This window comes from Myotis daubentonii, chromosome 19, assembly GCF_963259705.1.
Source record: "Myotis daubentonii chromosome 19, mMyoDau2.1, whole genome shotgun sequence".
Lineage (NCBI taxonomy): Eukaryota > Metazoa > Chordata > Mammalia > Chiroptera > Vespertilionidae > Myotis > Myotis daubentonii.
In genome coordinates, this window is record NC_081858.1 from 12412815 (window position 1) to 12428275 (window position 15461).

The 15461-nt window shown below is 51.9% G+C and overlaps 1 protein-coding gene and 1 long non-coding RNA gene across 2 annotated transcripts in view; both read left to right on the forward strand.

Moving 5' to 3' along the window:
* The first annotated feature begins 152 nt into the window (after positions 1-152).
* Positions 153-4224, forward strand: LOC132222100 (uncharacterized). Its single transcript, XR_009450153.1, has 3 exons — positions 153-248; positions 2401-2508; positions 4118-4224. It is a non-coding gene; the product is annotated as an uncharacterized LOC132222100 (long non-coding RNA).
* A 6920-nt stretch (positions 4225-11144) lies between these two features.
* Positions 11145-15461, forward strand: part of MLXIP (MLX interacting protein) — a 52006-nt gene continuing 47689 nt past the window's right edge. Inside the window, exon 1 of the mRNA XM_059676008.1 lies at positions 11145-11793. Coding sequence (XP_059531991.1) covers positions 11381-11793 — 413 coding nt within the window. The 5' untranslated portion in view covers positions 11145-11380. The remainder of the gene's footprint in view (positions 11794-15461) is intronic.

The window sequence follows — 15461 nt, forward strand, 5'->3', positions numbered from 1 at the left end:
AGCTGCCATCATTAGGCACCAGGGGGTGCTGTGGGCAGGTGTTGAGGCCACCCTACCTCGGGGAGGACTGTCTCATGCATGAGTCATGCAGCCAATCAGAACCCCAGTTTAGAAGCCACACCTGCCCACCCCCCCCCACCCCGCCCCCCGAACCTGGGTCCTGACTGAGGGTCCTGACCGAGGACCCTGTCCCTGGCTTTGGACACTGTGGCCCATGGCAGGGACTCGGAGGTTAGGCCACATCACAGGTGGGTTGTCCTGACCTGTCTTAACTCGCCAACCTGGTGACGGGCTCAGAGCAGAACCAGAACCTTCCGGGCACCTTTCCCCTCCCAGCGGCTTGGGCCTTTCCCTCTCAGCTCAGACTTCCTCCCTGAATTATTTTTCTCAGTCCAGCCTCACTTCCTCTTGCACCTGCCAACCGGGCCCTGGGGGAACGGAGATAAGGAAAGGGGAGGGATAATGTTGAGCCTACTCCAAGCCTCGACCAGTTGACTCACCTGTAGGCGAATGTTCCTTCCTTGTTTGCCTGCCTCTCTGCTCCCCACCCCTCTCCTTTCTAACACCTTCCAGTGTTTTCACCAAGACTTGGTTGCTCAGCAAAATAAACTCCTGATGTGGAAAGTTCAGCTGGACAGAACTTGGACACAGGGGCCTGTTTGCTTAGCAACAAAAACACGTTAGCCGGTCCCCCCTCCCCTCCCCTTCCCTGCCCTCGCTGAGTGCCTGCTCCCTGCGTCACACACAGCCCTGATGAAGGTCCCTTCCTATGCATCTCCCCCTCTCTGTCGTTTTTCCCCACCCCCAGACCGCTGTCTCCCAGTCATTCTGTTTCAGGTTCTCTGTGTTTCTCTTGGCTTCTCTGGCTTTTTCAGCCCCCTGTCTGTCTGTCTGTCTGTCTGTCTGTCTGGAGCTGTCTGACTTCCTCTCCTCTCCCTCCACGGAGGAGCAGTCAGTTTTGCAGGTTTTCCAGGCATCCGTTGAGCACCATGTGTGTGCTGAGCCCTGGTCAGCAGTGACTCGAACTTGACCCTTTCCCTCGGGGCAGAGAAGTGAGCCAGCCGGTGCACTAGGGTGTCTGGCAGTTTGCGAGGAATTATGGGAGAGCGGCATTTTGATGGTGTGGTTAGGATGTGGAGGAAGCACGGGGCTAAGAAACTTGTTTGTCCTTGTTGATAAGGAGTGGCTGAGGTTTCTGAGCCAGCGCTCTGCTGGACTGAGGGCAGGGCTGCCAGTATGGCATGGATTGGAAAAAGTCAGCCTGGAGGTGGGCAGGACAACCAGGGAACTGGGGCAGTAGGCCAAGCAGGAGGCGGGGTGTTGGCTGGAGGGGCTGTGTGCCCGAGGTCATGTGCGGCAATAGACTGCAGACAGGTGGGACGGGGACAGGTGGGCGGGGGAGGCAGTTAGCGAAAGCTCTTGTGCAAGTCTGAGTTCTGGATCACCTCAACAAGTGCCATGGAGGTCAGTGGCTGGTTTCAGGGGGAATTGTACCAAGTCTTAAACACCAAGTCTACCCACCCACGCCCTCTGGGTGAGGGATGCATGTTTTCCTGCAGCTGAGAGTAGACACCAGCTGCCTTTGCCCGTTGCACTCCCTACTTCTTCCAGTAGAGGGCCCCCTCACTCACTCTCAGTCCCGTGGATGGCCATGTGACCCAGGTCTAGGTCCCGCCCCCTAGTGACAGCAGTTGGTTCCAGGGTGACCACATGACCAAAAGTGGCCCAAGGAGAGTCAGCCCTGGGATTTTTTTTTTTTTAATATATTTTATTGATTTTTCAGAGAGAGGAAGGGAGGGAGAGAGTTAGAAACATCGATGAGAGAGAAACATCGATCAGCTGCCTCCTGCACATCTCCCACTGGGGATGTGCTCTCAACCCAGGTACATGCCCTTGACCGGAATCGAACCTGCGACCCCTCAGTCCGCAGGCCGACGCTCTATCCACTGAGCCAAACCGGTTTCGGCAGCCCTGGGATTTTTTGCGGGAACTGTTGGGAAAGAGTTCTGCTGGAGTGTTAAATGGAGCTCCTGGGGCCCCCTCTGCTCCAAGGTGGGGAGAAGCCTGCCTGAAAATGAAGCCAACACGGGAGAGAGTTGAAAGATGGTGAGTGTGAGCTTCCTGAGAGTAGCATTGGAGCACTTGGTCCCAGCCGGCCCTGAGCCAGCCCTTCTCCTGAACTTTCCAAGTTTGTGAGCCAGTACATGCCCTTGATAGTTTAGGTCAGTTTTCAATGGGTCTTTCCCACATGAACTCACACACGGGGTGTCTTCTGGACAAATCCAGGAGGAGTGGTTGCTGAGATGGAAGCTCTGACTCCTAACTGGGAGTGTTCCTCTCCCCCTCCAAACGGCTCCTCTTTCCATGTTCCCATGTGACAAGGACTTGGAAATTTCACAGCTGGCACCAGGAGCTAAACTGAGGATAACATGGGCCCGTGTGGGACTTCTGAAGCAGCCTCTTCTAGAAGCCTCAGAGCTGCAGCACTTTAGAGCTGTGTGCCCTCAGGTAAGTATTTTAACGTCTCTGGGCCGCAGTTCCCTCATCTGGAAAATGGGGAGAATGACAGTGCCTACTCGGGTTGTTGTGAGGATCAAATGAATTAATACACGTAAAAGGCACAGAGTGAATCTCAATGAATGTTAGCTGCTATTGTTATTGCTACTGCAGTTACTATCCTCAAGCATGTTTAGACTCTAGAAGTTCAGCTCCTAGAAAATGACGCACAGGGAAAGGCAAGTGTCACCCACCCCGGCTGCTTTGGGCTTGCCCTCAGAGTTACACCTTATCTCTCTCTTTTTTAAAAAAATATATATTCTATTGATTTTTTTACAGAGAGGAAGAGAGATATAGAGAGTTAGAAACATCGATGAGAGAGAAACATCGATCAGCTGCCTCCTGCACACTCCCCACTGGGGATGTGCCTGCAACCAAGGTACATGCTCTTGACTGGAATCAAACCTGGGACTCTTGAGTCCGCAGGCCGACGCTCTATCCACTGAGCCAAACCAGTTAGGGCTACACCTTCTCTCTTAAGACTCACCTCTATCCCATATGATTGACACTGGACGTATCCGACCAGCACCCCCAGGTGATCCTTGCCTGAGTCATGCCTTGGGGGATGAGTAGAAGCCCACAGGAAACAGGAGGAAGAGAAATCTGGCTGAAGGAAGGGCGTGAGCAAAGGGCTGGAGATTTGACAAGACATCCCCACATCCCAGTCCCCACCATATCTCTCTTGCAGGCAGCTCGGGCCCTGGGGCCGAGAGGAACACCATAGGCCCTTGGGGGGAAAGCTTCTGGGAGGCAAGGATCAGGATGTGGTGCCAGGCTCATGGGTCCTGTCTCCCTCTGGGATACCCCTGGGATACTGGTGCCCGTGGCTGCACTGGATGACTTCGCGTCAAGGTTTTTCTCCAGATTTTGACAGAAATATCAATCTGCTTTGTAATGAAGAATCTCAAGACACTGTTAACTCCTGCCTCCTGCCCTGCTCGCCCCCCCCACCCCCGCATAGGGCTCCCTCAGTTATGAACTCATTTGATCTCCTTGCAACCCTGAATGGTAGTGTTGAACTGAAATCAGCCTCCCATTATACAGATAGAAAAACCAAGGCTGGGAAAGTGACTGAAAGGTCCTGCAGAGACTTGGTGAAAGAGGCTTTGGCATCCAGCCCACTAGATGAGGCAAATGTGGCCCGCCACTTGTTTTTGTAAATAAAGTGTTATTAAAACACAGCCATGCATATTTGTTTACATATTGTCCTGGGCTGTTTGCAAACAGTTGCTACAGAGACTATATCACTTGCAAAGTTGAAAGTGTTTACCATCCTGCCCCTACAGAAAATGTTTGCCACTGTTGCACTCAACTATAGTTTCCTATTGAAACACTGTATCATTGAAATAATAATAATTACCTACTATGTGCCAGGCACCTGCAAGACTTTTCTGCATTTAGTATCCCCATGTAAGGGTGTAGCTCAGTGAATGTACTCAATGCACCTGCATAACCAGTACCTGGGTCAAGAAACAGCAGATGACTAGCCCCAGACATCACCCACATCCCTCCTGGTCACTACCACCCAAGGGTAACCGCGACCTGACTTTTCTTTGCACAGGTGAAGTTTGCCCACTTCTGGACTTTATATTCATGGATGTGCTCTTTTGTGTCTGGCTTCTTCCACTGGATGCGATGTTTGTGAGATTCACCGATATTGTCCCAGGCTTCTTCCACTGGATGCGATGTTTGTGAGATTCACCGATATTGTCCCAGGCTTCTTCCACTGGATGCGATGTTTGTGAGATTCACCGATATTGTCCCAGGCTTCTTCCACTGGATGCGATGTTTGTGAGATTCGATATTGTCCCAGGCCCCTGGAGTCCATTCATTGTCATTCCTGAGGATCCTCCACGGGGGGGGGGGGCGAGAACGTAACAGTGGACTCGCCGACCCATCCGGCTGCTGGGTGTTTGTTCTGCTTCCAGGGTCCATGGAGTATGATGAATATGCAAGACATTGGGCCTCCATTAGCTCGTTTCACCCTGGCTTTAACCCTAAAATGGGGCCTTAACCCAACTTGTAGCCCCATTTTAAAGATGTGAAGACTGAGGGTCAGATATAATGGTGCCTGCAGATGACCCAGCACGCAGGGAAAGTCCTGGGTGCAGGTGGGTGTGCTTGCTGTCCTGGCTCACTGCTCCCTTGTTAGGTTCGGGCTTGAAATCCCACTGTGACTGCAGACTGGGTCCCATTTATATGAAATTTCTAGGAAAAGCAAAACTATGGAATCAGAAGGTAGAACTTGGTTATCTGGGGCTGGGAACAAAGATTAGCTGCATAGATGAAGGAGGAAATGTTTTGAATTGTACTCTTAACATGGGTGAATCTCCTGGGGTGTAAAATATAGCTCAGTAAAGCCCAAAACAATGCCAAACCCATATGCCTCTATTTCCTTTCCCCCCGTGCCTCAGTTTCCCTTAGAGGCGTGAGGCTGGCTGTCCAGACTGTCAAGGGCTATTCAGCCATGGAAGTCTTCCAGGCCCCCTCCCCCCACACACACACAGTTAGATGCTCCCCACCAGCATGACCTGACCCAGCAAAGGTATCTGTCAGGGGGTGGGGTCTCCCAGGCCAGAGGTGACATTGAATGACAATGAAGCATCCTGTTTGGCGTCCCTGTATCCTGACCCGCTGGCTGGTGGGGGCAGGAGAGCCACGCGCAGCGGATGCCCAGGCCTCAAACTGTTTCTCCAAGTAGTCCCCAGAGATGGCTGCTGCCTTTCAGTTTCTGCACTTGTTTATTTTCAAAGGGATGTTGCCAGACCACTAGGCCACCCCTGCCCTTTCATGGTTTGTTTCATGTAAAAAAAATTTAGGAGGAGAGTGAGGCGGTAAAGTGACCTGAAATCAATTCTTCTGTCGGGTTTGAGGAATGTGCGGGCCAGGAGGTCCCCTTGCTGACCCCGGCCCCCAGAACACCTGAGATCCTGATGGTGTTACTAATCATCGTGAATATCCAATGGCTGATGCTGGGACAATTGGACATCCCTGTACAAAATTGAATGAACCTCAGCCCATACCTTGCACCTTATAGCTAACAAGTCACTCAAAATGGATCCTAGGCCAAAAGGTAACTAACAATTCTAGAGGAAAACATAAGAAAAAAAATCTTGGTGATCTTGTGGGTAGGCAAAACTTTTTTAGGCATCAAAGTGCTAACTATAAAAGAAAAATATTGATAAATTGGACTTCATCAGAATTACCAACTTCTGCTACAGAACTGCTAAGAGAATAAAAAGACAAACCACATGCCGAACCAGTTTGGCTCAGTGGATAGAGCGTCGGCCTGCGGATTCAAGGGTCTCGGGTTCGATTCCGGTCAAGGGCATGTACCTTGGTTGCAGGCACGTCCCCACTGTGGGGTGTGCAGGAGGCAGCTGATCGATCTCTCTCATCGATGTCTCTGACTTTCTATCCCTCTCCCTTCTTCTCTGTAAAAAATCAATAAAATATATTAAAAAAAAAAAAAAAGACAAACCACAGATGGGCAGATGATCTTTGCAAAAACACTTCTCAGACAAAGGACTTGTACACTATATAAAGAACTCTCTGGCAAGTTAGAAGGGGGGAGGAGGGGGACATATGTAATACTTTCAACAATAAAAAAAATTTATACTTTTATTGATGTCAAAGAGGAAGGGAGAGAGAGAAAGAAATAGAAACATCACTCATGAGAGAGAATCATCAATTGGCTGCCTCCTGCACGCCCCTCATTGGGGATTGAGCCTGTAATCTGGCCAAGTGCCCTGACCAGGAATCGAACGGTGACCTCCTGGTTCGTAGGTCGACGCTTAACCACTGAGTAACCCAGCTGGGCAACAATAAAGATTTTTTAAAAATTAAAAATAAAAAGAACTCTCAAAAGTCAAGAATAAGAAAGCCAGCACCCACCCCCCGAAAAACCTAGCAAAATATTTGCACAGACACGTCATCAAAGAAAAGGTACAGAAAGTAAATAAGCACATGAGAGGTGATGAGCGTCATTAGTTATTCGGAAAATGCCAACTAAAACCATAGTGAGATGCTCCACATTCCTACTAAAAGAGCTAAAAAGAGAGACCCTACCAAATGCTGGTAAAAAGGATGCAGAGAGATGAAAATTCTACACGCTGGTGGAAAGGGAAAATGGCACCGCCATTGAGAAAAACGTTTGGCAGGTCCTTATAAAGTTAAACACAAACTTACCCTACCAGCCGGCCAATCCCACTCCTAGCTATTTACCTAAGAGAATTCAAAATGTACGGAAGCCTGTGTGGGAATGTTTACAGTGGCCTCATTCGTAATCACCCAAAACTGGAAGCAACTGAAATGGCCTTCAACCGGTGAACGGGTCGGCAGACTGTCCTACATTCATAGCACGAAATCCTATTCAGAAATAAAAAGAAATGGACTACAGCTACATGCAATAGTGGGGAAGAACCTGGGTGCGTTACGCTACGTGAAAGGAAGCCAGGCTCAAGGTTGCTTACTGAATGGCTCCATTTATATGAAATTCTGGAAAAGGCAACGCTATAGAGACAGGAAGCTGATCAGTGGCTGCCGGCGCCTGGGGTGGGGTGGGGAGAGGGGTTGACTACTGCAAGAGGGTGAGGGAATTATGTGTATGTGTGTGTGTTAGGACCAGTTCATGTCATGATTGGCGCTCTTGTGAGGACGTGACTGTATGTTTGTCAAGCTCGTGGAATCGTACACAAAAAAGAGAGAACGTTACTGTAGGTAATTCATACTGCAATAACACAAAACAAGTAAAAACAATAACAGCCAACATCACACCGTATGTTATGTGCCAGGCAGGTTGCAGTACTTTGCATACGTTAATCCACTCAGTCCTTACAACGACCCTATGAAGTAGGTGGTCATTATCCCCAAATTGTGAAAGTTTTGTTCCCAGGGCTCTCTCACCTTCTTGGTCTCCAAGCCCCTGGGTCTGACCCTCACTACCCTCTTCCTTCTGCGCCTCTCTCCTTTCCTGTGACTGTCTTCTCTCGCCCACAGCCATGTAGGAAGTTGCCACTAACGTGTTCCACTGAGGAGCACGCAGTTAATAATGAGGTTTAGCAGGGTTTTCAAACTCAAATGCCTACATCAGTGATGTGGAACCTTTTGAGCTCGGCGTGTCAGCATTTTGAAAAACCCTAACTTAACTCTGGTGCCGTGTCACATATAGAAATTTTTTGATATTTGCAACCATAGTAAAACAAAGGTTTATATTTTTGACATTTATTTTATATATTTAAATGCCATTTAACACAGAAAAATCAACCAAAAAAATGAGTTCGCGTGTCACCTCTGACACGCGTGTCATAGGTTCGCCATCACTGGCCTTACAGGAACCAGGCAGGTGATGCAGACAAGCAAAACCCACGGGACAATAGGGAGTGGTGGGGACTGTGGAAAGCTGGGGAGCACAAGCTGTGTCTAAAGGGGAGAGTTGCGCCCTAACCAGTTTGGCTCAGTGGATAGAGCATCGGCCTGTGGACTGAAGGGTCCCAGGTTTGATTCCGGTCAAGGGCATGTACCGTGGTTGCGGGCACATCCCCAGTAGGGGGTGTGCAGGAGGCAACTGATCGATGTTTCTAACTCTCCCTTCCTCTCTGTAAAAAATCAATAAAATATATTAAAAAAAGAAAAAAAAGAAGCAGAGGCAGAAAATCCATAGGTAGTGAAATAAGGCAACATCGGTAGCCCAAACCACTATATAAAGGAGGATGGCCAAATGGAAACCAACTTTGCAAGGCCGGGGAACAACAGACCCAAGTGCTGCAGAAATAGATCCCACTGTGCAGGTCAGTCCTCCTCTGAACCCTAGAAAATCTCAGGAATCAGCGGCATCAGATATTGCAGAAAGCAGAGGATTAAAAACAGGGGTTGGTCGCCTGGCCAGCATGACTCAGTGGTGGAACATCGACCTATGAACCAGGAGGTCACGGTTTGATTCCCAGTCAGGGCACATGACTGGGTTGGGCTTGATCCCTAGTGTGGGGCATGCAGGAGGCAGCCGGTCAATGATGCCCTCTCATCATTGACGTTTCTATCTCTCCCTCTCCCTTCTCTGATAGCAATAAAAATATATTTCAGAACAACAACCATAACAGTGTTTGGTTGAAAGACTGCATATGAAACAGACCTCTAGGTTGCCAGTCCCATCCTGCGGTCTCAGCTGACTGCCCCTCTCTGTCTCCTTTCTGCTGGAGATTGGAGGTTCAACATCTGGAGAAATTAAATCATGGAGACTTGAGAATCACAGATAGTAAGCATGGAGGAGTGTGGGGAGTGAGGTGCCAGAGGCTGCAGGCCATGGGTAGCAATGCAGTGGCAGTGAGCAGAGCCAACAGCAAGACTACTGTCCTCTTCCCTGGCCTTGCTCCAGCGTTTCGGCAGCTAAGCTTATACCCTCCCTCCCAAAGGCAACTGGAGGTCATCTGTGCCATCTGCACCACCCAGAGAGAAGACCTCCAGGTTCTGCCAGTTTTTAACAGCCTGAAGCGGTTCTCTCCTTCCCAGAAATGGATATTTATTTTTTCAATTAAAGAAAAAGTATCCATCCTCCTTCATGGATGTCTTTTGTGTTTAAGAAACCAAACAGAAATAAAGAGTACACTCCCCCCAAAAAAGTATACAAATAATAATTGTTTCTTTTAGAAATTAGAAAAGATAGGTAAGCATAAAGAAGAAAAATAAGAATCACCCCCGCCCAAGCAGATAACTGGTATTAGTTAACATGGTGCACTTTCTGATATATACACATAAATATATGAATTTATTTATTTTTGAAATTGATATTAAACTACTGATAATTTTTTATCTTTTTTTGTTTGTTTTGTTAATTCTTACCAGAGGATATTTTTTACATTGATTTTTAGAGAGAGAATGGAAGGGAGGGAGGAGGGGGAGAGAAAGAGAGATTGGTTGCCTCCCACATGGGCCCCAACTGGGGTTAGGGATCAAACCTGCAACCGAGTTACCTGCTCAGCCTCAGATCCTTTGGTCTGCTGGCCGACACTCTAACCACTGAGCGGAACCAGCCAGGGCTACTGATAACTTTTTAAAAGTTGTTTTTCCATCCAATGTATTATGGACTTCTTTCCATGTCAATAAATATATGCGTACATCATTTCATATGTAGCGTTCCATGATATTTGGGGCCATATATATCCAACGACTCCCCTCTTGTTAGACATTACATTGTTCCTGCTCACGCTTTATAAATGGCACTGCAGTCATCATCCTGTACACACGATAACATTCTAGAAGTGAAACTGCGGTGTCGTATGCGGCTGGGCATTAAGAGTTTACCAAGAAGAAGAATTTCCAGATCGAAGGCAGGCAAATCATAGGCTGGACCTTCACATTTTTGCAGCCAGAGTTCAAAGCGATGGTTTGGGCAAAGGGGGTGGGGATCTCAAACTCATAGCGGAAGCTGGCAGTCCCTGGCGACCTACTCCTCCTTAGAGACGTCTAGGAAAGGAGTGAGTGCAGACGGTTGGGTGAGCCCTTCCTCCCTTCCATTCCCAACACCCGCCCCTTCAGGAGGAGGGTGGGGCAAGGCCATCAGCCTGCATCCAAATGTGGAAGTGAAACTGGCCTCAAAGCAGAGGAGGGGTGAGTCAGTAGAGGACTCACGAGGTCCTGCTGGGACTAGGGTGGGTGTTCTGGGCCCAGGGGCCTCACTAGGCCTCTTGGTGCCCTGCTACCCCCATTCTCCCCACGCCACCCCCATCCCCGGCTGGCTCTGAGTTCCTAAAATTTTCTCAGCTTTCTAGAAGAGTTAACTATTAGGTTGAACCATGCCAAACTGCCCTTTCTGTAGGTCAAAAGTTGTTGGGTATTGGCATTCTTCAGATACGTCTACATTGTACATTTATTGGGCCAGGTGTTGTGCTGAGCACTTGGTATTCATTTTTTTTTTAACTGTCACAACTTTCTGGTGCATAGGAATTGTCCCCCCACTTAACGGAAAACAAATCTCTGGCTCAGAATCTCCCTGTTTGGAATGGTTTATGTGCTGGCTCGCCCTCCAAACTGATGATCTGAACAAGCGCCTCTGTGGACGGCGTGCTGCGATCTCCCAGGATAACGCCTCAACTTGGCAGAGCCACCTTCCACCTCTGCGTTTAGCGAGGTCTCGGTGAGAAGTTTTCACGGTCGAAAAATGCCTTTGCCCTTCTGCGACTCAGTCTTCTCATCAATAAAATGGGACAACAATCACAGTGCCCAGCAGCATCAGGCAGGAGCTGTTAGGACGCAGTTCCGGGCTCTGCAGAACTAAGCGGAGGGCGGAGGGGGGGGGGGAGGGGGGCGGAGAGAGGGAGGGGGAGCCCCACCCCCACCCACCACGTGGAGGGCCCGCCCCGCCCGTAGCTGGGCCGCAGGGCGATGCCCCGGGGCGTGGGGCGGGGTCAGCACGGCCGGCTCGGCCCGCGCCTCCCTGTGCCGGAACCCTGGCGACCGGCACTACCTGGCCACCGCGTCCCCGGGCACCAAGACAGCCCGGAGGGGAGGGGGCGGCGAGGGGCGGGGCTCGGAGGCGTGGCCCGGGCTCTCCCTGATTTTTTTCTTTTTGTCCGCCTAGATACCGAAAGGCTCCCCTGCGCCTTTAAGAGGCCGACGCGGGCATCCGATTGGCCGAGACGCGCCGGTGACGTCACTCGGGGGCGGGCGCGAGGCGGCCCAGTCAGCCCGCGCCCTCCCCCTCACGCCCCGCGGCGCGCTCGCGGGCAGTCGGCGCGCGGGCCGGGCCGGCGTCCCCTCAGCCTCGCTCGCCCGCCCGCCCGCCCGCGTCGCCCCGGGCCGCGGGGGATGCCCCGGACCGGGCGCTCCCATGGCCGCCGACGTCTTCATGTGCTCCCCTCGCCGGCCCAGCAGCCGGGGCCGCCCGGTGCTGCTCAAACCCCCGGTGCCTGAGGACGACGACGACTCGGACACGGATGAGCCGTCCCCGCCGCCCGCCTCCGGAGCGGCCACCGCGGCCCGGGCCCACGCGAGCGCCGCGCCGCCGCCGCCCTGGGCCGGGCCGGGCCGCGAGGAGCCGCCGCGCCGCCAGCAGATCATCCACAGCGGCCACTTCATGGTGTCGTCGCCGCACCGCGAGCACCCGCCCAAGAAGGGCTACGATTTCGACACGGTCAACAAGCAGACGTGCCAGACCTACAGCTTCGGCAAGACCAGCTCCTGCCACCTGTCCATCGACGCCTCGCTCACCAAGCTCTTCGAGTGCATGACCCTGGCCTACAGGTAGGGGGCCCGGCGACGCCGTCCGGCCCCACCTGTCAAGCCGCGCTCCCTCCGCGGACGAAACCAGCGTGGGGGGCTGGGCCGCCCGGGGGCGGGGGGGACCCCTGGACTCCACGCCTTCCCCCGGGGTCGCCCCGCTCCGGGAGGGTTCCTGGCCTCTTCCCCTGCCCGCCGCGCTCGGTTCTTCCGGCTTCGCGCTCCGCACCGCTGCCTCCTCCCAGTGTCCCCGGGGCCACCGAGGTGGGACCGGACGCCTCGCGGGTCCCCAGCGGCGTCGGGGTGACGGCCCCCTGCGCGCGGGGGCTCTGTGAGGGTCCGGCCCTGCATGGTGGGGGTCTGCTTCCTCCCGGACCCCGGGGGATGAAGGCGTCGCTGCTTCCCTCGGCTGCCGTGGGAGGGGAGGTCGATGGGCGCAGTGCTTCCCTGCGCCGCCGCGCCCGGCTCCAAGCTGGAGGCTCCTTTCCTCGTCCCGGCGGAGGGAGGCTGGGTCTCCGCCCCGCCTCCCCCGCCACCTCCACCGGGAAGCCCTCCCCCAGCTCGGGAGGGGCCCTGGGCGTCTCCCAGGAAGACTTCTGGAAGCACAGCTGTTGGAGGTGCAGCCTGTCCTCCTGGCAAGGCGCAGGGTTTGCTGGCGGCCCTGAAACCTGATATGGAGATGAGATGCCGGTGTGGAGGGCAGGCGTCCCAGCGCCACCCTACGTGTGGGTTTGGCTCTGGGCAGAGGTCCCCCCCCCCCCCCCCACAAGGCACTGAAATGCCTGGCGCTCCCTCTGCCTTCGCTTCCTTCCTCGGTGGGCTAGGTGTTAGCCTCACGTGGCTTCTGCCTCTGCAGCAGAACTGATTCGGACTCTGCAGGGAGCCCCGGCCTGCACCCCAGCTCTCGCCAGGGCAGGGTCCCTGCTCAGCGGGGTTATTGGTTCGGTCCCTGGACTGGCTCAGGCCTTCATAGGGTGTTCTCTGCAGGCTGCCTCGGAAGTTTCCTGGGAGATTCCAGAAAAGTGTAAAGAAGAGGAGGAACATTTCCCACCCACCCCCTTTTTTTGGGGGGGGTGGGGAGAGCCATGAACCCAGAATACATTACCCATTTGCTGGAAGTTGAAACACTAGATACAGGGCTCTGGGTGACATTTTCCTCCTCTGGAATAAATGATTAATCCATTTGTTCCTTTGTTATGTTCCTGAAATGCCCCCACCCTCCCGTTTCCTCTCCAACCGCCTTCCCTGGCGGTTTGTTGGCCCCATGGCTGCAGCAGGTTACCCACAGCGCTCCCTTTAATGGCGCGTTGGACGGGCTCTGCTTTGCTGCTCTGGTCTTGCCAGTTTGAGCTGGCACCGAGCCTGTGAAGATGTTCTGTTTTGTTTTTTGTTTTGTTTTTTTTAACAAATGGTGTTGGGACTGCAGCCCTCAGCCTTCCTTTAAGCTCTGCTTACTCCATCTCAAATTGTGAGCACTTCCATTGCAATCAAACCCCTTGTAGCATATGCCCCAGCGCAAGAGAGCCCTTTCACACAAAACGGGCGAAAGACAGGAATGTGTTTTATTAAAAGAACGTAATCCTCTTCTCTATCTTAATATAAACTCCATGTACAGGGAGAGAATGGATGGCTGAGTTGCAGGCGGTATGGGCTAGAAAGCGCTCCCCTAAAGTAAAGAATAAACCAGTCTCCTCTTTGCCCTCAGTTTAGATAACCTGAAGGTTTATTGTCAACTAACACCAAAGAATTTTAGTAATGGCATTCCCCGCCTCATGCACACTTCTTTCAAAAGCATTTTGGCAACTGGCCATTGCTCAATTAACTTTCTTGATTTCAAAACGCACACTTAGTTTGATGGGAGACTTATCTTGCTCTTAACACCTCCCACCCCACTGGCTCTCTTGCTTTACTGCTGCTCCCTGTGCACAGGTCCTGCCACTGCAGGTCCCCCATGGGTGCTGCCAGCTGAGTGATTCCTCATGAGGGTGCCCTGCCTCTCTGTGTGAGGCTGGTGTGGCTGGCCCTCGAGTTGAGTTGGCAGTGTGGAACTTGGGTGCAGCGTGACAGAGGAAGGAGGACTCAAAACCAGTTAGTGGACTGGGATGTAGCCTCTGGCTTAGAAAGCAGCCGGGGATCAGAAGGGAGTGTCTGTCCGCAGCTGTCCGTCATGACCACTGGCTGGCTGTCAGAGGAGTAGGAGGCAACCAGGGAAGAAGACTTAACCTCAGAGGTGGTCTGACTTTCCTTTTGGTGGGGCCTGAGCCTTCACCACTGTTTGCAGTTTTCTCCTTCTCCTTGGCCAAGAGGAAGGCCAGCTGGACCTCCCCTCCTGGCCTCCTTCCTCTGCTGCGTGACTGTTTCTGGCATGGGCTCTTCCTAACCAACTTCCTGTGTGTCCCCTGGCCTCTTCGTTCTAGCTGCCTAACTCTCCCTGGTACACTCTGTGCTATATGTTTTTTGTTGGTTTCCTGTAAACGGCTGCCTTCCAGCTGTTTCCAAATGAGGTTCAACAGCCCTTTTGAGGGAGGAACTAAGTGCAGGGGAAGTTGTGGTTGTTTTTCCCCAGCCCTGCGAAGTGGTCGGGACTCTGAATATGCTCTGTTCCTGGACATGCAAAGTCTTGGCCTCCTGAAGGGTCTTTGGCAGGCTGGCTTTGGGAGGGGAAACAGGATGTTGGAGGAATCGGGACTGTGAGTGCCCAGTGCCCCAGGTGAGTAAATAGTGCCGATGGGACTCCAACTTCATATCATTTCCTTAAAACCCATGTCCCTCCTATCTTTTTTTAAAAAGTATATTTTACTGATTTTTTACACAGAGGAAGGGAGAGGGATAGAGAGTTAGAAACATCCATGAGAGAGAAACATCGATCAGCTGCCTCCTGAACACCCCCTACTGGGGATGTGCCTGCAACCAAGGTACGTGCCCTTGACCGGAATCGAACCTGGGACTCTTCAGTCCACAGGCCGATGCTCTAGCCACTGAGCCAAACTGGTCAGGGCTGTCCTTCCTATCTTGATTGTGTGCTCAATAATTGGGATGTTTTGAAGGGAAATAGTTGCTTTCCCCAAGGCAAAATCTCCATGATAGAAGTGTACCTTTTCTCAGCCTTTCTGTCACTGTCAAATGGGGAGGATAAAACTGCCCTGCAGGGTGAATGTTAGGATTAATTGAGATAATGTCTGCGAATGGGTCTAGTACTTGGCAAATAAGAGGAGATTTAACAGGTGAAATCCAACTCTGCATCCTCATTCAACTGACATTGACTAGGAGCCCCAGTTTCTCATCTGTAAACTAAAGGAAATGATGTATCTGACAGGTCTTTTGGTGTGGCTTTCAAATGTGTGCTCTACAGATACTCAGTAGACTCATTCTTGGTTTGCCCATACTTGCTAAGGCTCCACAATGGAGCTGTGTACTCTAGAACACAGTTCATGGTTCTTGTCCTCTTAGCATTTTAAGGAATGTCACACATGTAAATCACCCACACAGATTCTGAATGCATCTAGTATATGGCTCTTTGTGGTTGGTTCTGGTTTCACTTCTCTAGCTTTTTATGTAGCTCTTTATTAGGGAGCCTTGGTGTGAACCTGAGGGGAGGGGTGATGGTCTTTTTATGTATTGAGAGATAAGCAGGCGCTCTCTGCACAATGGGCTTCTGATGAAGTGGAGATTTGAGGAGACCTCTTTTATTT